The sequence below is a fragment of the Takifugu rubripes genome, chromosome 12 (assembly GCF_901000725.2).
Source record: "Takifugu rubripes chromosome 12, fTakRub1.2, whole genome shotgun sequence".
In the NCBI taxonomy this organism is placed as follows: Eukaryota; Metazoa; Chordata; class Actinopteri; order Tetraodontiformes; family Tetraodontidae; genus Takifugu; species Takifugu rubripes.
The window spans coordinates 12,169,910-12,192,975 of record NC_042296.1 but is presented as its reverse complement, the minus strand read 5'-3'; the positions used below and the strand labels follow the sequence as shown (position 1 = coordinate 12,192,975).

Sequence of the window (23,066 nt, the reverse complement as noted above, 5' to 3'; positions counted from 1 at the left end):
CCGTCTCCCCTTCCTCCTTTACCCCGCGTCACGTTATTCACCTCTGTCTGAGTGATGGAACTCTCCAGCTGGGTAATCTGGGCCAGAACCGTGTCCTGGTTGGACAGAACGTAGGTCACCTCCTTGGTAATCTTCTCCTGTCAAGTAAAACACGCACGCACACGCACGTGCACGGTTTTTTTTTATTTCATTTATAATGGAAAACGTGTGACAGCGTTTGTTGCGCGTGTTTGGGTTCCGAGCTGTTGGGTTCTGAGTGCGACCCGTACCTTCAGGGCCTGGTACGCGTGCGCCACCGGCAGGATTTTGTGTCCCGAGTGGACGCGTCTCAGTTTGCAGAGAGGACACAGCAGCCGCTGACAGGACCTGCAGTAGAAGTGCAGCTTCTCCTGGTCGTGTTCTGGACACGTCAGAACCTGGGAGCCAGATGAAAACAGAGAATATAAGAACCGCAATAGTGTCTCTTTATCAGTTTGGATCAAAGTGCTGTCTTAACGATGGACAGTTGTGGTGGACACGGGTGGCCTCTGCTGGTCCTGTCAGGATCCGTCAGCCCGGGTCCATTCAGTCACGTTCTGTCTGTGGTGTCCTCCCTCGTGTGTCCATCTCCTCCTCCCTAACTATCTCCTAATTGCCTCAGCGCCTTCCGCCTACATCTAATTATCTCCTCCTCGCACAAACTGTCTTCCTCGTCCTCGCCCGTCCTCACGCTTGCTGTCCAGCCTCGTGTTCTGCGAGTCGGTTCATTAATTTGGTTCGTTAGCGTCTCCTGTGAGGTGACCTGAACGGACATCGCTGGACCTTTCCCCACATTTCCGGTCTGATCCTGTCAAACATTTCTCCCTCTAGTTCCCACAGACTCAGACCAAGACCGTAACCGTCTGAACAGTCTCACAGTGAACTTGAAAACACCCCTGGAAGGTTTGAGCTCGTCTTATCCGTGTCTTACTTTGGGTCTAAAGTTGAGTGTAGGCTGGATGTGTTCGTGCTGCGCCCGCGGCGTCCCCCACGGATGATATAGCTTGAAACACTCGTTGCAGAAATTGGCCCTGCAGTCAGCACAGCCTTTGGTGGCCTCCAGAGTTTGAGGAGGTTTGCAGAACTGGCACATCACAGCGACGCTGCCCAGACTCACTGTGTGTCTGTACCTGTTGGAGACGGAGAATTAGGAACAATAGCATTGTTGGGTTATTGTTCAGCTTTATCAAATTCAGATCGGCCCTGAATTTGATCAATTTTAAACCCATCTTTTAAATAATTCAAAGTAACAACGCCACAGTATTGAAAATGACCGTCCCAAATGGCTGCTTTTACGATAATACACCACTAGGTGTCACTGTTCAGTCATACATATATAAAACATCAGAATTTCTTGTTTTCCCTCATTTATGCATTTGAATTTATACTTGGATGCAATGTGCTTATAATACCTTTGCTTAGTCAGGTGACAAATCAGGACAAGGGCAATCTGCATTTTTTTGTATATGACTAAACAAAAAGGTTAATTTCAGGTGTAAAGGACACACTGGTGTTGTTCCATATTTTCCTGGTTCTGCTGTGTGGAGAGAGTGTTGCAGTTTATGTTTTGATGCTCATGTACGCTGCCATAATACACCAGCTGGCCAGTAAAAGTCACCACCTGGATTTAACTGAGCAAATAGGGAAGCGCATCCTATTGGATAATTACTGCAGGGGCCATGAGCCTTCAGCTGGCAGCAACTATTTAAGCCGGGAACTTATTTAACTGATTTTTTCAAACATCCTGTGGTCGTGGAAAAGATGTCGGTGTGTTTGAGAAGGTTGAACTCATCGTCCTACAGAGGGAGCTAAGGAGACAGCAGAAACTACTAAAACTGGGTCAAAAACTGAAACCCTGTGGGGGGGCAGCTATGATCTGGGGTTGGTGCAGGTCCAGGTTCAGGAACATTTTGGGCCTGAAGAATGAGGTCAGCCGACGATGGTTTCTTCCTCGATGGGATGTGCTCCCATCATTGGTGATAAATGATTGGATGGAACTCAATCTTCCCCCCTGCAGAAGCTTCTGGAATCAACGTTATAGCGACGGTGACCAAACATTACAGCATGTGACCTGTTTTAGTGGCGGACCTTTATTTCTTGACCCGCTGTATCTTACTGAGCAGACATGGGACCTGTGGAAGGTCACCGAGAACCTTTGAGGATACCTTTCCACTATACGCTCCAACGTGAGGTTGCGCAGGCAGTCGGCGAGGCCCTTCTCTCCCAGCTCCACGTCTCGACCACATGGGACGCACGGGAACATCATCACCAGCGGCGGGCCCTCCTTACGCCGTCGCCCCGGATACGTCCCATGTCCTGGAGAGCGGGGCATGGACGGTGACGGTGGATGGGGACCTCCAATCGAGAAAAATCACAAACACTTCAACACTGCGCTCTGGTTGACCTGGAGGTCATTAGTACCCCAAAACGTATCATTGTCAAACAAAAAGGAGTATTCCAGACCTGCTCGTAACACGCGGTCGATAGGCCGCTGCTCAGCTTTGGGCGCGGGCCTGCGGGCCTGGCGGGGGGAGCGCATGCTGGGCGTGGAGGCCGGGGAGTTGGGCTCCGCAGGAAGCTCTGGAAGCGGATAGCCACTGGCCACCAAGACCTCGGAGGCACACATGAGGCAGACGCTGTGCTGGCACGGCAGCACTATGGGGGCTGTTTGGTGATGTCCTTGCAGACCGGACAGTGCAGCTCCAACTCCAGGCTCTTCATGTTCGACTGGCAGGAGCAAAGAAGCGGCAGGTGGGTCTTTTATTTTTAATGCAATCTGCATCGTTGAAGCCTGAAACTGAAGCCTGAATCCAGAACAGGGAAACGCGGGTTCGTTTGGTGACGTCATCTCTTGACGCGCCTCTGGCCTCTCCTGTTTACTGCAGGGTCCTGTTCTCGGCCCCCTCTTCTTCATGGCCTCCCCTCCCATTAACGAACAGACAGGACCTGCGTGTCCATTGCTACGGCCTGAGCAGTTCATGGCTGTCACAGAACCGTCTCCCTGGTAGAAGGGAACATTCTATGGCAGCGTCCTCACACGCTTCTCACCTGCAGATTCACGCTTTATTCGCTCCCACCTTAAATACCTCAAAGCTGGATTTACCCAGTTTGCCCTCTGCTGCCCCGCTCTTTGTTGAAAATGCTGCTTAACCTGGGATTACACACCGCTACTCCCTATTTACCCTCATTACGCTCCAGAATAGCTGGTAACATTTTAACTTTCTTTCTAAAGTCATTTAAGAGCTCGCTCTGCTCTCTTTGCCTCAGACTCTAATGCGATTATGCCTTTGCTTCCAATGCTAATGCTAATGACTTAGCATTTTTCCAAACCTCAGATTTAAATGAGCACATCCTGACATGTTTTATCTGATGTTTTGGTCTCTCTCACGTACGCGCGTTTACCTCCAGCGTGGGGTTATTTCCTTCATGAACACGCTGTGGGCATCGCTGAATTTAGACCATGCTTGTTAAATGAGAATAACAGCCAGAAGTTCATTACTGATCCACATTCCAGCCCAACCTATTGTAATACAGTTGCAGATTACTGTTTTTTTTTGGGGGGGGGGGGGGATTTGTGGCATTAATAGTTGTGCACACAGTGGGGTGCACTGGAGACTGGGACACAACATCATTTGCATAATACATCGCACTCACTGCTTAAACCACAGTCTAATGGTTAGCACTGGGGGGGGGGGGGGGTATTGCTGCTCCCTTTATAGCTGTCATGGTCATTCTCAAGGGCGCAGGTCTCGTGCACGGGCTGTTGCATAAATGTAGCACTGACTGTCTTACCTCATGCATGCGGACAGAAATGGAGTCAGAGCGGCCTTTTGTCAGTGTTACAGAAGCCTTTGCCCCCCCCCCCCCCCCCATGGTGCATGGTGGCAGCAGCGCACGGACACCAGGACAGGACGAAGTGGCGGACGAGGCTGCAGCAGCAGGACACGCGCTAAAACTAGCGGTTAAAATCCACAACACGGACGCAGAATCGATCCTGATCAGGTGGCATCATAGCTGCCCCCCCGCAGGGTTTCACCGGGAATTCCTGCAGTTCGGGTTCTGCTGCAGCGGATCAACCTGAGCTCGTCCCGTTTGCGTCACGTGCTGCGAACAGCAGGTTGACATATCTGAATTATTTAGCATTTAACCCCCACATATTCCACTTCCTGTTTATGTCACCCTCCAATGTCAAGCCTGGCCCGCCGCTCTCCTCCAGCTATCCCCAAAAATCTGTCTCCTTTTGCTCCTTTAGTTATCTAAATCCATCTAACGGCTTCACCTCCCGCGCGAGCCGAGCACGAGCCGGGACGGCTGCATAGATCCTTACCTTCACCTGGAATCTAGGCGGCATGGCAGAAGACGGACTACGCGTATATTTCAGGCATCAAGGCAGCATCATCCTTGGCCGGGGGGAGGGTTTGGGGCGCTGCGCCGTGGGTCTCGAGCCCACCACCGACAGCGCCGCTGAGATGGTGCGGCCGCTGCGTCCGGACGTGATTAACGCAAGTCAAACGTGCAGATTTGGGGTCACGATTGTGCCACATTCCTCATTTCCACCGCGTTATTAAACAGCGATGCCCCCTCATCGCGTTGCTGCTGCCGTCTTACAGCCCTCGCGTAGCATCACCCGCCCCTGCATCCCGTCTCCATAGAGACGACCATCATCCTAAAAAAGAAGCGATTTGTGTCTCAAGCCCGAATGTTTGGGGTTGCGTCGGTGATCGATAGGGAAGGTTGAGGCACTTAGACCTCTTCAGCTCTGCTGGTAAATGTGAGGAGTCGTATTGGCACCGCGCATCCTCCACCCATGATGGACCAGCGCTGTTTTATTGTGCTTTATTTCTAAGCTGTTATCTTCGCGCAGCCTCGTCGCAACGGTCCCACGCCGGATGGAGAGGGAACATGCACTCTTGTGGTCTCCATCTACACCAACACGGGCTGTAGCGAACTGATGTAAACAGAAATACTCACACTGATCCGGGCCAGGGCTTCCATCGTGGATGTGGCCGTTTTAAAATCCATCTCTGCCATTTTCAGACCGTTCTGCCTCATGGATATCCGACGCGAGGTATCTCCAGCACGGTGCTCGGAACGACACATATTCTAATTATTGCTGCTGAGAATGATTCAGAATAACCTGCTTCCAATCCACTGGGAAAAAACAAATCAATTTATGAGTGATTATTATTATTTTTGTCTCGAAAGATTCGATCTCGCTGGTTCAGGCGCGCAAAAGCGGAAAAAGACGAAGGAACAAACGATTTTTATATATAAAATGAGCGCTGATTCGAAATTAGCTGTTTTTTTCGGTTTCTCTCCTCGCTGAGTGGTAACAGGCGCCTGTGGCATTTATTTCTGAGCCAGACATCCCGCCCCTAACCCTTCACGCCCCGCAGCGGACGCTGGATGCGGCGCACAGACGCGGCGCATGCTTGCTTCCATATGATGGAAATGCACAGCCGAGTTGGGGTTAAAGGTGCCGCAACTGCAAATCTGTGGAATATGGAGACATATTGGAAGTGTTCTAGTGTCTATTAGTGCTAATGTGTAAAGAGTGAGGTCACTATTATTCCTACCAGTGAATAATACTGTATTCCTATCATTTACTTCAAAGGTGATGTTTTATATGGAACTGGTCCAACATCCTCCCTGTTATTCTTATGTTTGCAAATGGAGACAGTTGTTGGGGGGGGGGGGGGGGGGTGGCTCCCTCTTCTTAGCATCTGGATTAAGTTTGACTCTGGGACCCTGAAGGTTCCCCTCAGATCCTCCAGCAGGGTCACCTCACAACATAACCGCTCTTTCTTATTTTTTTCTTTTTTTTACAGCCAGGACACCCAGTGAGGGAGCCTCTCTCACCCAGAGGCTGTGAGATGGGGGGGGGGGGGCTCTCCAAACCTTCCTTCTCATCAGAGCAAAGCTGAGGAACACAGAAGGTTCTGGGCCAAACTGACCTTGAGCCTCTAACTCAGGTGAAGACACAAGAAGATGAGGTGTTGTTGCTTAAAATGCCACAATAGCAAGCAAATCTGCCTTTCTGCACATTTCCCACTGATCTATTGTAGAAGCAGCCACCAACACATCAAGGGTCTTGCAGCAAACTGCTGATCTAATGCTAAACTTCACATCTTGTGAGGGGTGCTGAGCTCAAGAGAGTCATTCCCCCCCCAATAAGGGCAAAAGAGAGAAGTGCCCAGCTGGGCAGAATGCTCTGGATCCATACTAGTTTAGATTTTATTATATATAAGAGCTTATTATGTGGGTCTTTGTGCTGTGGCCATCAGCACATGGCAGTTTAGCAAATAAGCAATTAAGAAACACTGTTAGAGCCACAGCAACTTAGGAAAAACAAGATATCAGTTTCTGCGCCATCAAAGGTTGAACAATGGCCTCAGTCTGACTTCATCACCGCGAGGGTGCAAAGGTCGGTAGTCCTGATGCAGGTGGAGGTTGTAGTTCCGCATCTTAGCCACAAGGGGGCGCAGCGACCTCAGGGTAACCGCTGAAATGTTACGTGAATTATGACAGATGCGCCATATTAAAGTTGAACACAATTAAATAATAAACGACAAACTCATTTAAAAACCTCGTGGAAGTGAGTATGTTTGATTTTAATTCAAAATGCAAAAATAATTTTAAAATAGCGGCAAAGAACCTTAGAAAAGTGAATCTTTGAGTTATTATCAATTCATTCCAAAATAGCCATAACCCATTCAACAATTTACCATCAATAAATGAGTAAATACAACATATTTTGTTACACGGGACGGTGTGGTACACATATTATCAGAATCAGCTTCACCCACCATGTATTTTGTATTTTGTCTCTCTTTCCAAAATAACAATATCTTCAAAAAATACAGCAACAGAAAAACAAAAGGAACGTGTATCTGCATTTGCCGAAATGATGCTTTCTATTACTAAATAACGGTAACTGTTATTGAGGAGAGAATGTGTCACACTCGCTGCTCGTCCGCAGGTTGAATCCAAAGTCAGGGCGCACCCAGCAAACTGGGCGGTGCCGCACAATAAAAGCTCCGGGGGAGGTGGCAGCGATCTCTGAGCGTTCCTACTCCTCGGCCGATCCACGTCGCAGCCCTGCACGGTAAGAAGTAACGGTTCCTGCTGACGTTGTCAGAACTTTTAGAGCTTAGAAAGCAGAATGTTAAAAAAAAAAAAAACATCCAAAGAAAAACAAAAACGTTTCGTACATTTCTGTTTAATGATGCCGTGAAAATAGAAACGAGGTCCTCCGGCTGCTGGAGCGAAACCTTTTAAACTTTAATTTAACACTTGGAAAAGGCTTCCAGAATAAAGTATAGCAGGCTGCACTATGTGGATTATACGACTGGATAGAATCCGAGGCTTAAAATATCTCACCAAAACATTTTGTGACTGTTAAGAAGCTAATTAAGCAGTTTACATCCTGCTGGACAAGGACATCGTTGTTTATAGTTTCATTCTGGAACACAGAGTTATTCTAACACGATTCCACGATTGTGTGTTTGTGGGATAAGTGGGAAAAGTTGGAGGTAAGTGTAGGTAAAGTGCACTATAGAGGGTGTGGCCGAGTGTGGACCTGAGCGTGACTTTCCTTCCTCTATGTTCTCCCAGCTACTTCTTGTAAATCTCACCATTTTAAGCTATGACACATCTTCGTGTGTTCGTTCAGCCGATGGTATTGCATTGCCTCCCACATATTCCTTCTATTTCATACTTCCTGTTTGGCAGTTTTAGCAGTGTTGAAACAGGAATTCATAGTGTGAAAGGGGCACATTTGATTTACAGTCATGAAGTCATCCAAAGGTTTTCTCATATCTCTTTTAATTCCCTTAAAACCCCAACGAGTCCTCCACATGATGGGATTCACAGCCAGAGGTTGGAATTCTTCATTTGTCATCTAGCATCAGATTTAATTGGGGGTTTCTCTGATAAGGCCATCAGTTGCACAACAGTGACATGACCGGAATGCGCTGACACTTTATGACATTTCCCTGAAGCCCCGCCCCCAAGGAAGCTCAACTCAATGTCATCCACCATCGAATCCATAATATTATTTCATCTTTTAAATGTGGTTTGCAGTCAGACAACATGCCTTCGGAACTGGAGATAGCAATGGAGTCACTCATCAAAGTGTTCCACCGTTACGCCTCCAAGGAGGGTCGGAGCGGCACCCTCAGCCGGCGGGAGCTCCGGGAGCTGATGGAGAACGAGCTGACCAACTTCCTGCGGGTATGAACCGGTGCTGAGCGAGGTCAGGTGACCTGCGCGCGGCCGTTAACGCGTCCTGTGCTTGTCTCAGTCTCAGAAGGACCCCGCTGCGGTCGATAAAATCATGAGGGACCTGGACACCAACGGCGACGGCCAGGTGGATTTTGAAGAGTTCGTGTCTCTGGTTGTCGGACTGTCCATCGCTTGTGAGCAGTGCTATCAGACGCACATGAGGAAGAGCGGGAGGATGTAAAGCGTCTCGCCCGTTGAACACACTGAAGAAGTTGTTACCGGTTCATGTATGTCTAAATTTGCAATTTTCACTAAAGTTTTTCTCACCTTAATAAGTCTGCGACTCCTATTTTGCTGTGTAGGACTGAAACCTTAGTCTCAATGGCAGCTACCTAGCACAGCTGGGATCACTTCCTGCCTTGGCTTTTTACGCCCCTGTGTCAAAGGGCACCCTTCCCTGATAAATTCCTTGTTATCACTGCTGTGGAAGAATGTTTCAGATCCGACACACCCTCAGGGACGTCCATGAGGGAACTACAGACCACTTACGCCACATTCATAACAACACTTTCAGCTGTGCACCGACAGTCCCGTTCTGTTGTTCCATGGAGGTTTTTGTCTTCTTCCTCTCCTCGGGGGGCACTTTTACATTAAATTTAGCATTGAATCACAGTGAGGCTGCCTCCAGTGCGCCGAGGATGCAGTATGTGGAGTGTGTGAGTCACGGGGCACCGAAGAGTTTCCACAAAATTCTTTTCTTTGTATCTCATCGTCTGCTGAAAGTTGGAGGGAAACCGAACCACATGACCTCCTCCTCAAAGTTTCCCCTGCGTGGAATTTCTCAGGATTGGTGTAAGCAAAAGGGGGCAAAAAGCAATTATTTATGGATAATATGGCATTTCTGTCAGTTATGGTGTGTGTATGGTTGCGTAAGAGCCTGGCGGCCACAGTGGTTTAGCTCTAGCTCTTCAAACATGCCTGCAAGACCAAACCCGGGGAATATGAATCAGCCTGAACACACCTCCTTGGGCAGGGTTCGTTATGATTATGGTGAAAGGGAACTCAGGTTGCTAGGTTACCATCCCCATATGCCTTCTGCGCTCAGTACAAGTACAGCAAAAAGCACCGTGGCCATAAAACACACGAGAGATTCCTACAGCGGCCACATTTTTGAGCAGAACTTTTGTATTTTTCTATTAAACTGGGAGAGGACTGCATTTAAAAATATCCACTATTCACAAGTATCTGGCTTTTACACTATCGTCCAAGTCCAGCTGTTGCAGATGTTAAACTCGATTACTGAGGAAAACCATTAAAACTGAAATTAGATGTTTCCATTGGAAAATGATCTAAAAAAAGTGTCTTGGTGGGAATGAAATGAGCAAACATCCCACATGTGCCACACCTCTGGTAAACACACAGAAAAGGGCGTCTGCTGTCCCAGACTGAACGGTCTTAGGACCCCCCATCCCCCCCTCCCACCTTCCTGGAATGTGGCGCAGAGTTTTTCTTTAAGGTTGGCCACAGGTAGAAATGGGCGGAGCTTAGACCTCTCAGGTCTCATCAGGGAAGTCAGGGCCACTGTTTTATAGACACAGACTCTGCTTTTGGACCCGAATATGCCTGTTCGCAGTCAATTAAACATGAAACAAACCAGCTCAGAATCGTTTCCATTTTCTCTGCAACATTCAGAAATACACCAAGATCTGATCTAAATGGACAAGAGAGACCGAAACTTTCCAGGAAGCCGCGACATTTTCAGGCAGGCGGCCATCAGGGGAATTTAAATGTGAGGTGATAACATCGGTCCAGTGGTATTTTCACTCAGGAAAACAATCAGCTTGCATCTAAGAGTAAAACAGCACAAAGTACACAACCAGCGCAGCGTTTCAACACATTCTTACCTGCTGACTCAATCGTACACTAAATATAATCCCACATCTGTGATTTTCCATCCTTTTTTTCCCTTTATTATTACATTGACTCACTAAAAAAGGTCGAAATGGACCGTCGACACACGCTGCTGAATTTCCCTGATTGCAGCTGCAGTTTCCATCCTTTACACCTGCAACAAGCTGACCAGACGAATGAAAGCCTGGAGGAGGAGGAAGGTTTTATTGTTCATTACTTATACAGTAATGAGAATCATGGAACCCTCCGCTCAGCACCATGGAGACGCTCTGTGGTTGATTTTCACATTCTGCTTCCTGCAGTGAGTCAGAACCTGATAAGATTTTTACTCTGAGTCACTTCATCATCGCAAATTACATAGAGCGAGGAGCCACATTAGGCAGCACTCATCTCAACCAACAAATAATTATACAGAAGGAAGGTTAATGACATATATCTGCCAAGCTCGTGGGTTTCCGCCGCTCCTGCCCCCCCCCCCCCCCCCCCCCATCCAGTTGGGCCCTTTTCGCAGCAGATTCTTCGGCCCCTATTGCTGCCAGGGGGATTTGATGGGCCAAACTTCAGACTCATCCCACCCCGGCAACACGCTTCCTGTTCCTGTTCCCGTTCTTTCGTCTCGCTCTTGGGCGGTTTCATGCTTTGGTTGATTTTTTTTTGGATGCTTCATTGATGAAGAGCAGGTAGAAAAAGACGTTCTGCTCCTGTTGTGCATCTCTCGGCCAGTTGCTCTCCTCAGGTGACCGACTGAGAAGAGGTCCAGTTTCTGGGTAATGAGGGACACCCAGACATCATCTCATTCTTGCCCCCCCCCCCCCCCACACACAAACACACAGACCCTCATGTCGGACCTCCTCTTCAGCCCCCTGGGGGGCAGCCAGCCCGTGAGTCTCTGCCACTTTTGCGTGATTTTCCCTTTTGTGTGTTTGTGTGTTGTTGTTGTTTTTTTCCTCTGTGCAGCCACGAGCCTGTTTTTGTCGACCTCCTTCTGTGATCTCTTCCAGCTTTTGGGGGTTTGGCAGGAATCCCAGCATGGCAAAGATCACCAGGAAGGGTAGAGAGACATCATCTGAGTCAGAGAGGGGCCCTAACACTGCTGCTGGCTGTTTAGGGGCTAAATTCAGAAGCCTAAATGGAGCAGCATGACAGCGATTTAGGCCATAACTGTTATAGACTGTTACACTGTAATAACTCTTTCCATCTTCTCATTGGGTTTCAATCACTTTGCAGCGTGGATGCCAGCAGCAAAACGTAGCGCAGAAAGCACTAAAAACAAAAGAAAACAAGGCGACACTGGAAAACGTGGAATGCCTGTGAAACATGTTGTGTGTTTGTTGTGTGTTGTGTTTGTGTGAGGCACCAGCTGAGGCGGGAGCCATGCGGAGGGAGGGATCCCGGGATCCTGGGTGTGGTCTTTTAAGAGGCATCCTGCTCTCATTTCTCATCACAGCTCATCCAACACTGAGACTCTTCATCTGCTTTCATCACCACTGGTGAGTAGAGCTCTAAAAGGTGTCCACTGTTTGATGTTTTCTCTTCTTTAGATAGAGAATCGTGCTTTTAATGGGTTTTATGGACAGAACAAGATAGTAATCAGCAGTAGGCTTTAATTGGCAAACTTTGTCGGTTCTGCTTGTGTAGATGAGTTTAGATTCATTCTGGTTTTGGGAAATTCAAACCCAATATGCCATCTTTGCCTTGAAACTGTTCACTTGTGATTAAATAATAGTTCTCTGCAGTTTGGGTTTGGGAAGCCCTTTGTGTCAGTTTCCTCACGGTACCGTTGGGAGGAAGGAGCTCCCGGTGAGTCAGTCAACAACCGTCTCCATGGGTTCACGGATCAGTGCAAAGAAACACACTTTAAACATACACAGAGTGAAAAAAAAATGTGGTATCTGAAATCCCAGTGGGGACAATAATCAAGTCTAACACCTGTTTACTTGCCTGTAGTTTTACCCGGGTCACAGGAAGGACCTAGCTGTTGCCATGGCAACGTGTTGCTCTGCAGAGACGCTGCGTTAGAGACCAGAATGGAAATAAGAGGGGCTGGGCCCTGGTGGAAACCAGTGTGTGTTTCTGTCTCCCAGCTTCACGGAGGAAACAAACAATAAACACTGGGAACTTTCCTGGTTCACGCTCCAACTCTGCTGCGCGGTTAAAAATGACTTTGCAAATTATTCACAATAGCTGAAAATGAAAATATGAATGGAAGCCCTTCAGCCAGTCTTGTGATGAGTGCTTGATTTTCCATTCGTGTTGTTTGAAGCAGCTTCCAGCATGTCTGACGTCTGCACAGCCATGAGCCTCCTCATCAAATCCTTCAGCAAATATGCTGGCAGGGAGGGGGACCCCCACACCCTGAGCAAGGCAGAGCTGAAGGAGCTGCTCCACAATGAACTGGGAGAGCTTCTGAAGGTGGCCCACCGCTCCGACCGTTATCTTTAACTGCTCCGCATGAGCAAACCACAATCTGATTCTGGTCCTGAAAGTTGCTGCCATCTCTGTCGTGTGCAGGACACCGCCAACAAGGGGGCCGTGGACCTCATCTTCAAAGACCTGGACACTAACAAGGACAACAGCGTGGACTTCAACGAGTACGGCAGGATGATCTTCTGCCTGACTGGATGTGCCACGAATACTTCACTGGCAAAAAGTAGAGGATCAGAAGGTTCACCGCCCTTCATGTCAATCAATACTTGCTACTTATTATACAGGAACAAACACCTGAAGTCATGCACACTTAAATAAACCTTTTCCTTCCAAATAAAACCTGATTTTTGAATGCGGTACATCAGGATAAATGGATCAGTGCAACACATCAATAAAAAGATACTCGTGACTAGTTCACAAGCTCCTCATCATTTACTATAAACAGTTTATACAAAATTACATTTCCCGAGGGCCCAAGAGGTAGATATACCTCTAAATATTAAGTATTAAGATAATAACTTCTTTTTGTTAGTTTTTTGTCATTTCCTGTTTCAATCTGAAGTTTTTCCGGTTCTGTTAAGGGCCGTTCCCAGTTCCATACAGCTGGTTAATAAATAATTTAACGACAATAAGCATTTAAAATAGGAAACCGCATTGTTGGGTTTTTTCCCCCAATGATTTAATTTCTTTAAAATAATTCTTGCATAGTGTTTTGATTTACTCTCGCCTGTTGCCTCAGCAACATTGCGCAACACAACTTGTGCTGCCAGTAAGTTGTTTTAAATTATATGAAATACAAATTCAATTAAAAAAAAATGGTAACTCCGCAGTTTCTTTTGTCATAAGATAAAAAACAATACATAATACATAATAACGAGCCACCCTTCAGTTTAATCATAAATACATGAAAACCTTTCTTCCAAAACTTGAACTATTCTTTTATTGATAGATGTCCTGTTATAGTTCAACATTAGTTTTAGTTTTCGTGTTTATTGAAAACTTTGACCTCTCTTAAATGTAAGTTTAAACAGATTCCAGCATCGCCGTCTCGGCCCGGCGCTCTATCGCCCCCTCGCGGTCACGTGATCAAATATCACTTGTTTAAAAGTAAACTATGAAAAATGCAACAGAATATTGTATCGCTTGGACAAACCCAAACCATCAAAACCGAAAATGCTGACAAAAGTCTGATTGCTTCATTGTGTCAAGACGCAAATGTAGCTCAGTTGTTATTTGAACATGAATGAATTCATATTTGAGAAGAACTCGGATCTCTCTCCAATCACGCTGATTCTCTGAATCTCACTGTCGATTTTAAATATAAATATTTGTGTGTGTCCGCTGATAAATGGAATATTGAAAGCACTGACAGGCCAGTCTGCCGGGTGACGCTTCCGGGGGGGGGGGGGGTCACGTTGTGCAGCCGTGTTTCATGACGCTATCTGGGGGCGGGTCATCGGCCCAGCGTCGGTCTGTGGAGCGGAGGACGGAGACCGAGTGTTGTTTTGAATTTGCTAGAAGACGGAGCAGGACGGGACCAGGGCCTGCGGATAAGATGGCGGATGTAGAAGGCGATGCAAGTCGGTCCACTTCGGCATCCCGCAACGGTTTAGTCACCGGTTCCTCTGCGGGAACGGGGGCCCAGAACGCGGCCGTGGTGTCGGGGCCGCGGGTGGTGCGGATCGTCAAGTCGGAGTCCGGATACGGCTTCAATGTCCGCGGTCAAGTCAGCGAAGGAGGGCAGCTTCGGAGCATCAACGGGGAACTGTACGCTCCCCTCCAGCATGTCAGCGCCGTGTTGCCGGGGGGTGCGGCGGACCGAGCCGGGATCGCGAAGGGGGACCGGATCCTGGAAGTGTGAGTGGCCCAGACCTGCTGCGCTTATTCGGTTTAGCTAATTAGTTTTGGCCACTTTATCCCATTTCAGGCATGGGTCCAGATTGATGTTGAACACCTTCACGGTACCGCTACAGCATGCGGCGACGGTACCGACTTGACACCAAAATGACCACCGCGGCTGCTGAATAACATCGCTGCGTGTCGTGCGTGTCATGCGTGTAATAATTGTTTGCATTCGGATGATTTTAGTGCCCTGAGCTAAGGCTGGTGCTAGCCGGCTACGGCTAAGATGCTAACCCGCTTACATAAGCTGACAACAGGCTGTGCATGTTGATTAGCTTTAGCTAGCATGCGAGCCAGGTAGCTAACGCCGCACTTTGCGCCCTAACCACTTCTTGTGTAGCCAAAACAATAGTTTTCATTCATTTTTCGACGTTGAATTGCTCTGGACCGAGTAGCAATGTTATAAATGTCACTTTTGGAAGCATTGTGTGATGACGGTGTTTGTTTGTTAGCCGCTGTGATTGTGCGCGTTTCTCCTCTTCGGTACAGGTGTTTCCCATTTGCGTATGAGGGATTTTTCTTTATATGAAAGGCTTTTCCTTGAAAAGTGTCAGTTTGTTTTGTGGATTATCCCAGGGAGAATGCGCTTTCTTTGGCATCTGCGCATATAAACATAATTCGACAGTCTAAAGTTGGAATAAAAGAGAAGAGAAACGAAGTAGTAGGACAAGATCTGACTTCTGCTTCCGGAGACGCTGAAAGTGCGTTAAACCTGTGAGAGCTCCAGTTTATGTTGACTTTTCTCTCTTCCTGATCCCATGACAGCAGCCTTATCATATGACTTATCAGGCAGCTTTACGGCGCTGCAGAAAGGAGAACTTCTGTCAGCAGTTTCCCCCGGATCCAACAACAAAATTCCAGTTTGTCCCTGCAGCCTTTGTCTAATTAATGTGTGCAGGGTATTGAGCAGCGACGTTACACTGGTGCTGTCACAGTTAAACACTTGTTAAACTCACATTCCCCCCCCCCTTACTGGCGTTCCATTTGACACGGCTCACCAACAGTCACGGAGACGCGGCCCATGACCACGAGGGCGAGGCGTTCACCTGTGCTCGTGCAGCATCTTCTGTCGTCCTGCTGTCTCACGGCAGATTAACAGGGACACCTGATGCTGGAGCCATCTGGTGTCGGCAAAGCCAAGACGAGAGGCTTCTAACGCCATCGGTGACGCTAATGAGCAGCCTGTTGTCCAGCATCTGCATTATTTAGCTTATTGTCCAGGCACAAATCCAATTTCTTTTCCAATTAATGAACAGCAGGGAGACAACGTTTAATTTTCCCATGTTGATTATTTATGGTCAGTAACAAGCGCGGCCTCTCCTTCCAGCAACGGCGTGAGCGTGGAAGGCGCCACCCACAAGCAGGTGGTTGACCTGATCCGCGCGGGGGAGAAGGAGCTGGTTCTGGCCGTGCTGTCCGTCCCGGCTCAGGAGGCCGACGGGTTGGAAGGAGGCGAGGACGTCCAGCCCAACTACGACTACAGCGACAAGCAGGCGGTGCCCATTTCCGTCCCGACGTACAAACACGTGGAGCAACACTCGGAGAGGTTTGTGGTGAGTGCGTCGTGAGTCCCGTCGTTTCTGATGGAGGAGGCCGCTTCCTGCTGGTAAACGTGCGCTCTCCCGTGCATGTGGCGTGGCTGCAGGTCTACAACGTGTACATGTCGGGCAGACAGCTCTGCTCCAAGCGCTATCGGGAATTTGCCATCCTGCACCAGAACCTGAAGAGGGAGTTTTCCAACTTCAACTTCCCAAAGTTTCCTGGTAAATGGCCTTTCTCCCTGTCGGAGCAGCAGCTCGACGCTCGCCGCCGGGGCCTGGAGGAGTATCTGGAGCGAGGTAGGAGGATGCGAAAAGGTCACGCCGGGCAAACAACCGTGTTATTTTTAAAAACAAGCCAAAGCGAAAGAATCGCTTGTTGTTTTTTTTAGTCAGCGGGAGTTACTGAGCTCATCTGGACGGATGAGTTCTATCACAAGCTGAAATATCTTGATGAAAGGACGTTGTTTCTCTTCGGTTTCTCTTTGGTTTAAAAGTCACCTGTGTCTTCTGTGTTGCTGTCCTTGTCTGTCACCATCTCGGCTCCAGTCTGCTCCGTGCGGGTGATCGGGGAGAGTGACATCATACAGGAATTTCTCTCGGAATCAGATGAGGTTTGCGTCACCTTTTGTGTCTCTTCTGATAAAATCGCAGTAAAGGTCAGCTGGCAGTTTATAAAAGAAACGGTGACGCGGCGCTTTCGCCTCTGCCCCCCCCCCGTAGAAGTCGCCTACCTGTCTGTTACCTCTTTAAAACTCTGGACAAGACTTTGAGAGCTACAATTATCACATTTGCTAAGTAAACAACGAACAAACAAACAGTTCCATCGCCGTTTATTGACATATTAGGACAAACGGAACCTCTGTGACGTCCTGCGGTCTTTTATTGGATCGTTCAGTGTCGCGTATCGGCCTGCTGGCGGCGCTAAAGAGGTCCGATAGTTCAGGAGGAAGATGAACCAGATCAGTTGTGTAGGAGAAGCTGCTCGTGAGGCTCCAGGTGGCTGCACGCTGGCTGACTTTGTTCATTTTCCAGAACTACAACGGAGTGACGGACATAGAACTGCGGATAGCGCTGCCGGACAAGACCGCCATCTCTGTCAGAGTCCGCAAGAACAGCACCACAGACCAGGTGTACCAGGTATCGACGCACGGGTGGCGTCAACGCGCTTAGCCCTCAGGCTACGCTGGCGCATCCCACTGAAACAGTTTTAGATATTGGAATAACTCGCTTGTTCATCAGAATTCCGCTTCTCCTGCCTGACGGGCCGCGTCTCCGTCCCCCTGCAGGCGCTGGTGATGAAGGTCGGCATGGACAGCATCATGGCCAGCTACTTCGCCCTCTTTGAAGTCATCAACCACTCGTTCGGTAAGAACCGCCGTCTTCCTGGAGGCTCTTCGAACAGGAAGCTCGTAGAAGCCGTTGCTGTGTCATGAACTGAACCACCGTTCAGCCCCCCCGATTCATCCCTCTGCTGCTGTCTCTTCTTCTGTAGTGCGGAAGCTGGCGCCTAATGAGTTTCCCCACAAGCTCTATGTGCAGAATTACACATCAGCCGTGCCGGGGACGTGCCTGGCCCTCCGCAAATGGTTGTTCAGCTTGCAAGAGGAGGAGTTGCTAAGAGACAACCCTCTGGCGCTGCACTACTGCTTCCACCAGGTAAAAGGAGGCCAAATCCAGCTCATCATGAATGTAACGGGAGCAAGCGAGCCTGTTTCTTTTTAGTCCTAACGTGAATATCAGTGGTGCAAACTGCATCTTAGATGGGAACGAGCGAAGTGTTTCATGAATGTGAACGGCCAGGAAAGGAGAAGGCATCTAAATAATAATATAATAATAATAGTAACACTAATGAGGTGCTGCAAATAGCTGCAGCAGCCTGCGGCTAACTGCCGCCTAGCTAAGGTCAGCAGCTGCAACCTGTTTAAGCGAGAACTCCTGTAGACGCATCATAACGATGTCCGCTAAACCTCCAACCACCGACCTCTCCGTCTGTCTCTCTGTCCGTCCGTGCAGGCTCAGGAAGACGTGAAGAAGGGATTCATAAAAACGGAGGACAAGTCCTACCAGCTGCAGAAGTTGGCAGAGCAGCGCAAGATGGCCACGGTCAGTCCCACAGGCCAGCCTTTGTTCGAGCGGGGGAGCGGAGCGACGACGCCGTTTTCCTATCAAGCAGAGCTGTCGCCACAATTTCCCTGAACAGAAGTGAAGAAAAAAAGGCCAGAACGTGGTTTAGAAGTATAAATATTGTCGAGTTAATGAAGCAGGGGAGACGCAACCAGCCAGAAACTTACTGCAGTTAAGCTGATTAAGCTTGTTTAAAACAACTGGAGCCCAGTTGGAGCGCTGAGGAATGTCTGGCGTTTCTCTCCTAGTACCTGAGTCTGCTGCGGACGTGCGAAGGCTACAACGAGGTGATCTTCCCCCACTGCTCCTGCGACTCCAGGAGGAAAGGTCACGTCATCACGGCTATCAGCATCCATCACTTCAAGCTGCACGCGTGCACGGAGGACGGAACCCTGGAGGTGAGGGCGGGCGACCGAACACGCAAAGCAGGTCAGGTCGGTGCAGATAGACGGCGAGGAGGCGGAGCCCAAACGTGTGTGTTACAGCATGAAACGGCTTCTCTGTTCAGAACCGCGGTTCCTCTCCTGTCAATGCAAATGAGGGAGCTCGTTAGTAACCACCCAGATCTGTTCCCACCCCTAAATAGAAGAAATACCATATTTATTTATAGATGGGGGCTGAAGGAACAATCCCACAATGCATTGCAGCTCCCAACTGTGACTGTGCTCCTTGGTTTTGATTCCGTGGGATCGTTTCAATGTTGACCCGTGGCCTCTCCGTCAGAACCAGGTCATCGCCTTTGAATGGGGGGAGATGAAGCGCTGGGACACGGACGAGGAGGGGATGGCCTTCTGCTTTGAATACGTCCGGGGGGAGAAGAAACCTCGCTGGGTCAAGATTTTCACTCCATACGTGAGTCCGGGCACCTTCGGTGCCGCTCTTACCGGTTTTAGGCCCGACAGATGTGATTGATGAGGTTTGTTTGGAGGAGTCGCTGCTGTGATGTTAATAATAGCATCTTTCTCCGTGTTGGTCCCAGTTCAACTACATGCACGAGTGCTTCGAACGGGTCTTTTGTGAGCTGAAATGGAGGAAGCAGGTAAGAACCCCTCCTTTCCTTTGTTCTGGGAAGTCCAGGAGTCTCTGCCAAGTTTGAACCTCACTGATATCTCTTCCAGGTTGAAGAGGAGGCCTCCGACAAAGACAACAAAAACTGCAGCAACAACGGTAAACAGCCGCCTCTGTGGTGCGATAGTGACATTAGAACACAGAGGAAGCCTGATGTGTATTCAGGAGCAATAAAGACGAGGAATAAAGACGTCTGTCTGACAGCAGCGTCTGCTGGGGGAGACTTCTGAGTGGGTCACGAGGGTCAACACATCGGAGCCTCTTTAATTTTCTATGCATTTCAATGTGAATCTGAACCATTATTATCCTCACTATCGATTGTAATTCATAGCGGTGAAGTCAGGACTTCCCGTCTCTCCTTTAACCTCAGGCTATTTCTGACCAGGGTGGAACCTGCAGCAAAAAGTGGAAGAACCGGAGTGATAAAGTGGCGTTAAAGCACAGAGCCTCGTGTCAGCGGATCTTTATGAGATCTTTATGAGATCCAAGGCAGGGAACTCGTGATTACTGATAGACCTGTGTAACACCTGAGTCGACCTGTCGTACAGGTCCGTGCACGTGTTGTTGAAGGAAATAAAACACGGGTTTATGATAAAAACAGGTTTGTTCTGTCAGCATGAGGGACGCTCTGAAAGTGGTTTGTTCCTCCAGCTTCAACATCAGAAGTGATTGTTGCACAAATGAGGTTTTGACCATTTTAAGAGTGAATATTGATCAGAATTTCTGCGTCTGCTTCGGCGTTGGCGCGATTCTGACCTGTTTCCTCACCTCTCTTTGTTCCAGAGTATCTGCCTCCTCTGGAAACGCAGCAGAAGGCGTGGCGCCACCTCGGGGGGGAGATCGCAACATCCTAAAGCCCTTCGTCATTCCCCAAACTCAGACTGGTCCACTTGCATCATCACAGCCACCCCACAGAGCGCCCATCCACATCGACGTGAGGCAGCAACGCTCCGGAAGCCCGAATGGGAGCGAGACATTTGGGAAAAGCAACCAGCCGCTGTGGGACACGGCGAGGAGAGCAATGAAGAACTGACAAAAAAAAAAAGCCCACAACTTCCATGACATTTTCCTAGATCTTCATAGCATCACCGTTGTTTTTCCCGACGCGTCCACCCTGTGATGTGGAGCGCGGTCACGCTGGAGCACGGCCGGGGGCACCGCGGAGCGCCGAGCGTGACGGTCAGCTGAGCTAACGTGGCCCTCATCAGCTGAGCCGACAGTGTTGGAGAGAAGGGGGAGACGGACGGACGGACGGACAAGTGGGGTCAGTTTGTTCACAAGATGGTGATGAAGAAAGCAAAACACAAGATATTCGTAGGCTCTGAACTGTGTCTAGCTGGAAAATATGGAACAGCCTGATCGTTTAAGTTGTTTCTTGGTCTCGTACTGCGAACTGTGAACAGAATTATGGTCCAAAACAAATTTTTTTTTCTTCTTTTGATCTAGTCCGGGCCAGTTTCTTTAGAATCGATTCACCACACAACCATCGATTTCTCTGTTTGTGTGTGAGGAAGGAGCTTCATCTTGATAGTCGCTGCACAGAGATGATGGTGTTAGTCAAGGATTGGGGGGGCGGCGGTGACCTTTGTGGCGGTGACCTTTGTGATGCCTTTGACAGGTTTTGTGCGTTGGCTGCAGTTCCATGAGGGGGCAGCAGGGGGCAGCAGAGCGGAAGATTCGGTTTTTTTGGGTGGTGGGGGCTGATTTGGAACGTAGTGTGAGCTTCTTAAAGCCTGAAGCCCCGAGCTGTGTAACTTCTCGAGAAGTGTTTCTCCTCTGCAGTTAAGCTGCATCAGGACACGTGTGTGTGTGCGTGTGTGTGTGTGTGTGTGTGTGTGTGTTTTACGTTGACTGAAATGCAAGATTTCTGCCCCCCAACTGCAGCGGAACGAATACAGTATTAGCTTATGTGTACATGCATGTTGCAATTGCAAGCGTTTCTGTTTTCTCACTGTGTTTTTGGCTCAGATGTCACGTTTTGATCTGTTCTAATCGTGTCTCGTTTACGGAAAGGATGAAAAAAAGAAAAATGCCGGTGAAACGCGTCCGTTTTAACCAAGAAGACGTTCAGAATCTGAATGTTTTGTCCCACTCGTGTCGCAGTCGATCGATTCACAAACGTCAGAAAAATCTCCAGTCTGAAATTTAGTTGTGTGTGTGTGTGTGTGCACGTGCCTGCGCGGGTGCTCGTGCCCTCTGTTTTCCGCCGACATTGCTGATAAGCTGTGAGGTTGTGATTGGACACCTCTGATGAGCCGTGCGCGCGCCTGCAAATGAAGACGAGGGTTTGTATCTGACATCGGAGGCGGCAGGCAGATGGAGATAAATGGGAGGCGTCTCATTGTTCCGCCGCCGCTCAAACGTTGGGTTTCTATCCCAGCACACACTCTCTCACACACACTCTCACACACACACACACTCACCTCTGTACCCTGTTTAAAGTGGCTGGAACAAGAAAAAAGATGTGAAAATATGATTGTTTAATTACGAACAGCCTAGAGCAGTAGACTACATCACACCAGCAGGTTAGCGCACGTGTGTGTGTGTGTGGTTGTGTGTGTGTGTTCGGGGGGGGGGGGGGGGGGGGGGGGGCACTGTGCTGATTGCTGTTCGGGCAATTTGACAGCCAAAGTAATGGCCACTGCAGAGATGGATGACGGGAGGATCGGAGCGTTCATCCGTGGGCTTTTCCCGGCTCCTGAAGGAGGCCAGCAGAGGTTTTGCTGCCTCTTCTGTCTCCTGTCAGTCTCTCCAGGCTGATCCTTCCAGCATCACAGGGGGATGTGGTTGCCGTGGCAGCGCCGCGCCGCCTCTCACTGCAGCCTCTGTTCCCTTTCATCCCCGTCAGCCCGACCGAACCCCCCCCCCAGTAACGAATTCCGCGCCGTCTTTCTTACTGTTCAGTGTTTGTTCTGTCGCTGTGGCTCGTGCTGCTGTGAATAGGCGTCTGTTTCCTTTTCCTTCGGGTGTTTTCAGTGTGTGTGTGTGGGGGGGGGGCGTCCCTCCCGCCCAGGCGGACGCTCGCCACGGGTCCTCGTCCAGTGTAGCCGTCAGAAAGCACGCCACGGTCGGATTGGCGCGTTTGTTTGCCGGGGCCGCGTCGGTGCCGGGCAGCTTTGGTGCCTGATCGAACACTCAAACAAACAAAGAGGATTGAATGTCGCCCAGGAATTAACAGACTAATTAACAGATTACAACATCCACCATCGCGGACACGGAACGATCCAGATGTGAACAAGCCTCCGAGTGGCCGGAGGTTTCATTCGCGCTGTCGCCATAGCAACGGAGCAAACGTTCCCGCTCTGTTGGTTCAGATTGTCGTCGCGGGCGATTTTTAATTTATTTATTTTTTTCCTTTTAGAAACTGTTTTAACGTCTTAATTCCAACGATGGTGCGTTTAAAGAGGTCCGGGGACTCGCGCGAAGGACGAATTAAAGTGTTTAATAAAAGTGTTCGCCTGTGTGGGGGGGTCGTTTCCCCACACGGGGCTCTTTCTGTCCATAATTTAGACTTTGGTTCAAAACCGGAGCCGTTGGTGTCCATCATCAACTGTAAATAGTTGTTTTAAAAGAGTAAAATCTCTGGGGGGGGGGGGGGTCACTCTGGTCTCTCCAGCTCCAAACTTTTATTTATTTAAACAGAAACGGGGGGAACTGATGGTGAACCTCTCCAGCCACTGTTGGCCATCACTGTCTGTGGGGGGGTTGAACTGACACCTCATGAGTTTTCTATCTAATAACACAGGAAGGGTTACTAATCAACAGGTAAAACCAATAAAAACATTTGGAAATGTTGTGTAGAGTAATAAATTGTAACAATATTTTAAATAAAGTTATATATTGGGAAATAAA

The 23,066-nt window shown here is 48.9% G+C and overlaps 3 protein-coding genes and 1 pseudogene across 3 annotated transcripts; 3 read left to right on the top strand and 1 right to left on the bottom strand.

Moving 5' to 3' along the window:
- LOC115251851 (tripartite motif-containing protein 46-like) overlaps nt 1-5,062 on the bottom strand; it is a 5,422-nt pseudogene extending 360 nt beyond the window's left edge.
- A 1,995-nt stretch (nt 5,063-7,057) lies between these two features.
- On the top strand, nt 7,058-8,573 carry LOC101065219 (protein S100-A1-like). The gene is made up of 3 exons (XM_003969289.3): nt 7,058-7,123; nt 8,101-8,250; nt 8,321-8,573. Exons 2-3 carry the CDS (start codon nt 8,110-8,112, stop codon nt 8,480-8,482), a joined length of 303 nt encoding a protein of 100 aa, XP_003969338.1. The 5' UTR covers nt 7,058-7,123; nt 8,101-8,109; the 3' UTR covers nt 8,483-8,573.
- A 3,026-nt stretch (nt 8,574-11,599) lies between these two features.
- Nucleotides 11,600-12,912, top strand: LOC115251702 (ictacalcin-like). The gene is given in 4 exon segments (XM_029844999.1): nt 11,600-11,642; nt 12,419-12,564; nt 12,664-12,769; nt 12,772-12,912. Coding segments are annotated over 3 exon segments (279 nt in total). The 5' UTR covers nt 11,600-11,642; nt 12,419-12,426; the 3' UTR covers nt 12,807-12,912.
- Nucleotides 12,913-14,044: 1,132 nt separating this feature from the next.
- LOC115251700 (sorting nexin-27-like) lies at nt 14,045-23,066 on the top strand. Its single transcript, XM_029844997.1, has 13 exons — nt 14,045-14,436; nt 15,809-16,034; nt 16,127-16,319; nt 16,569-16,633; nt 17,055-17,159; nt 17,309-17,387; nt 17,515-17,678; nt 18,036-18,125; nt 18,395-18,544; nt 18,870-18,998; nt 19,126-19,185; nt 19,265-19,313; nt 19,998-23,066. The coding sequence occupies exons 1-13, from the start codon at nt 14,135-14,137 to the stop codon at nt 20,066-20,068; spliced, it is 1,683 nt and encodes a 560-aa protein (XP_029700857.1). The 5' UTR covers nt 14,045-14,134; the 3' UTR covers nt 20,069-23,066.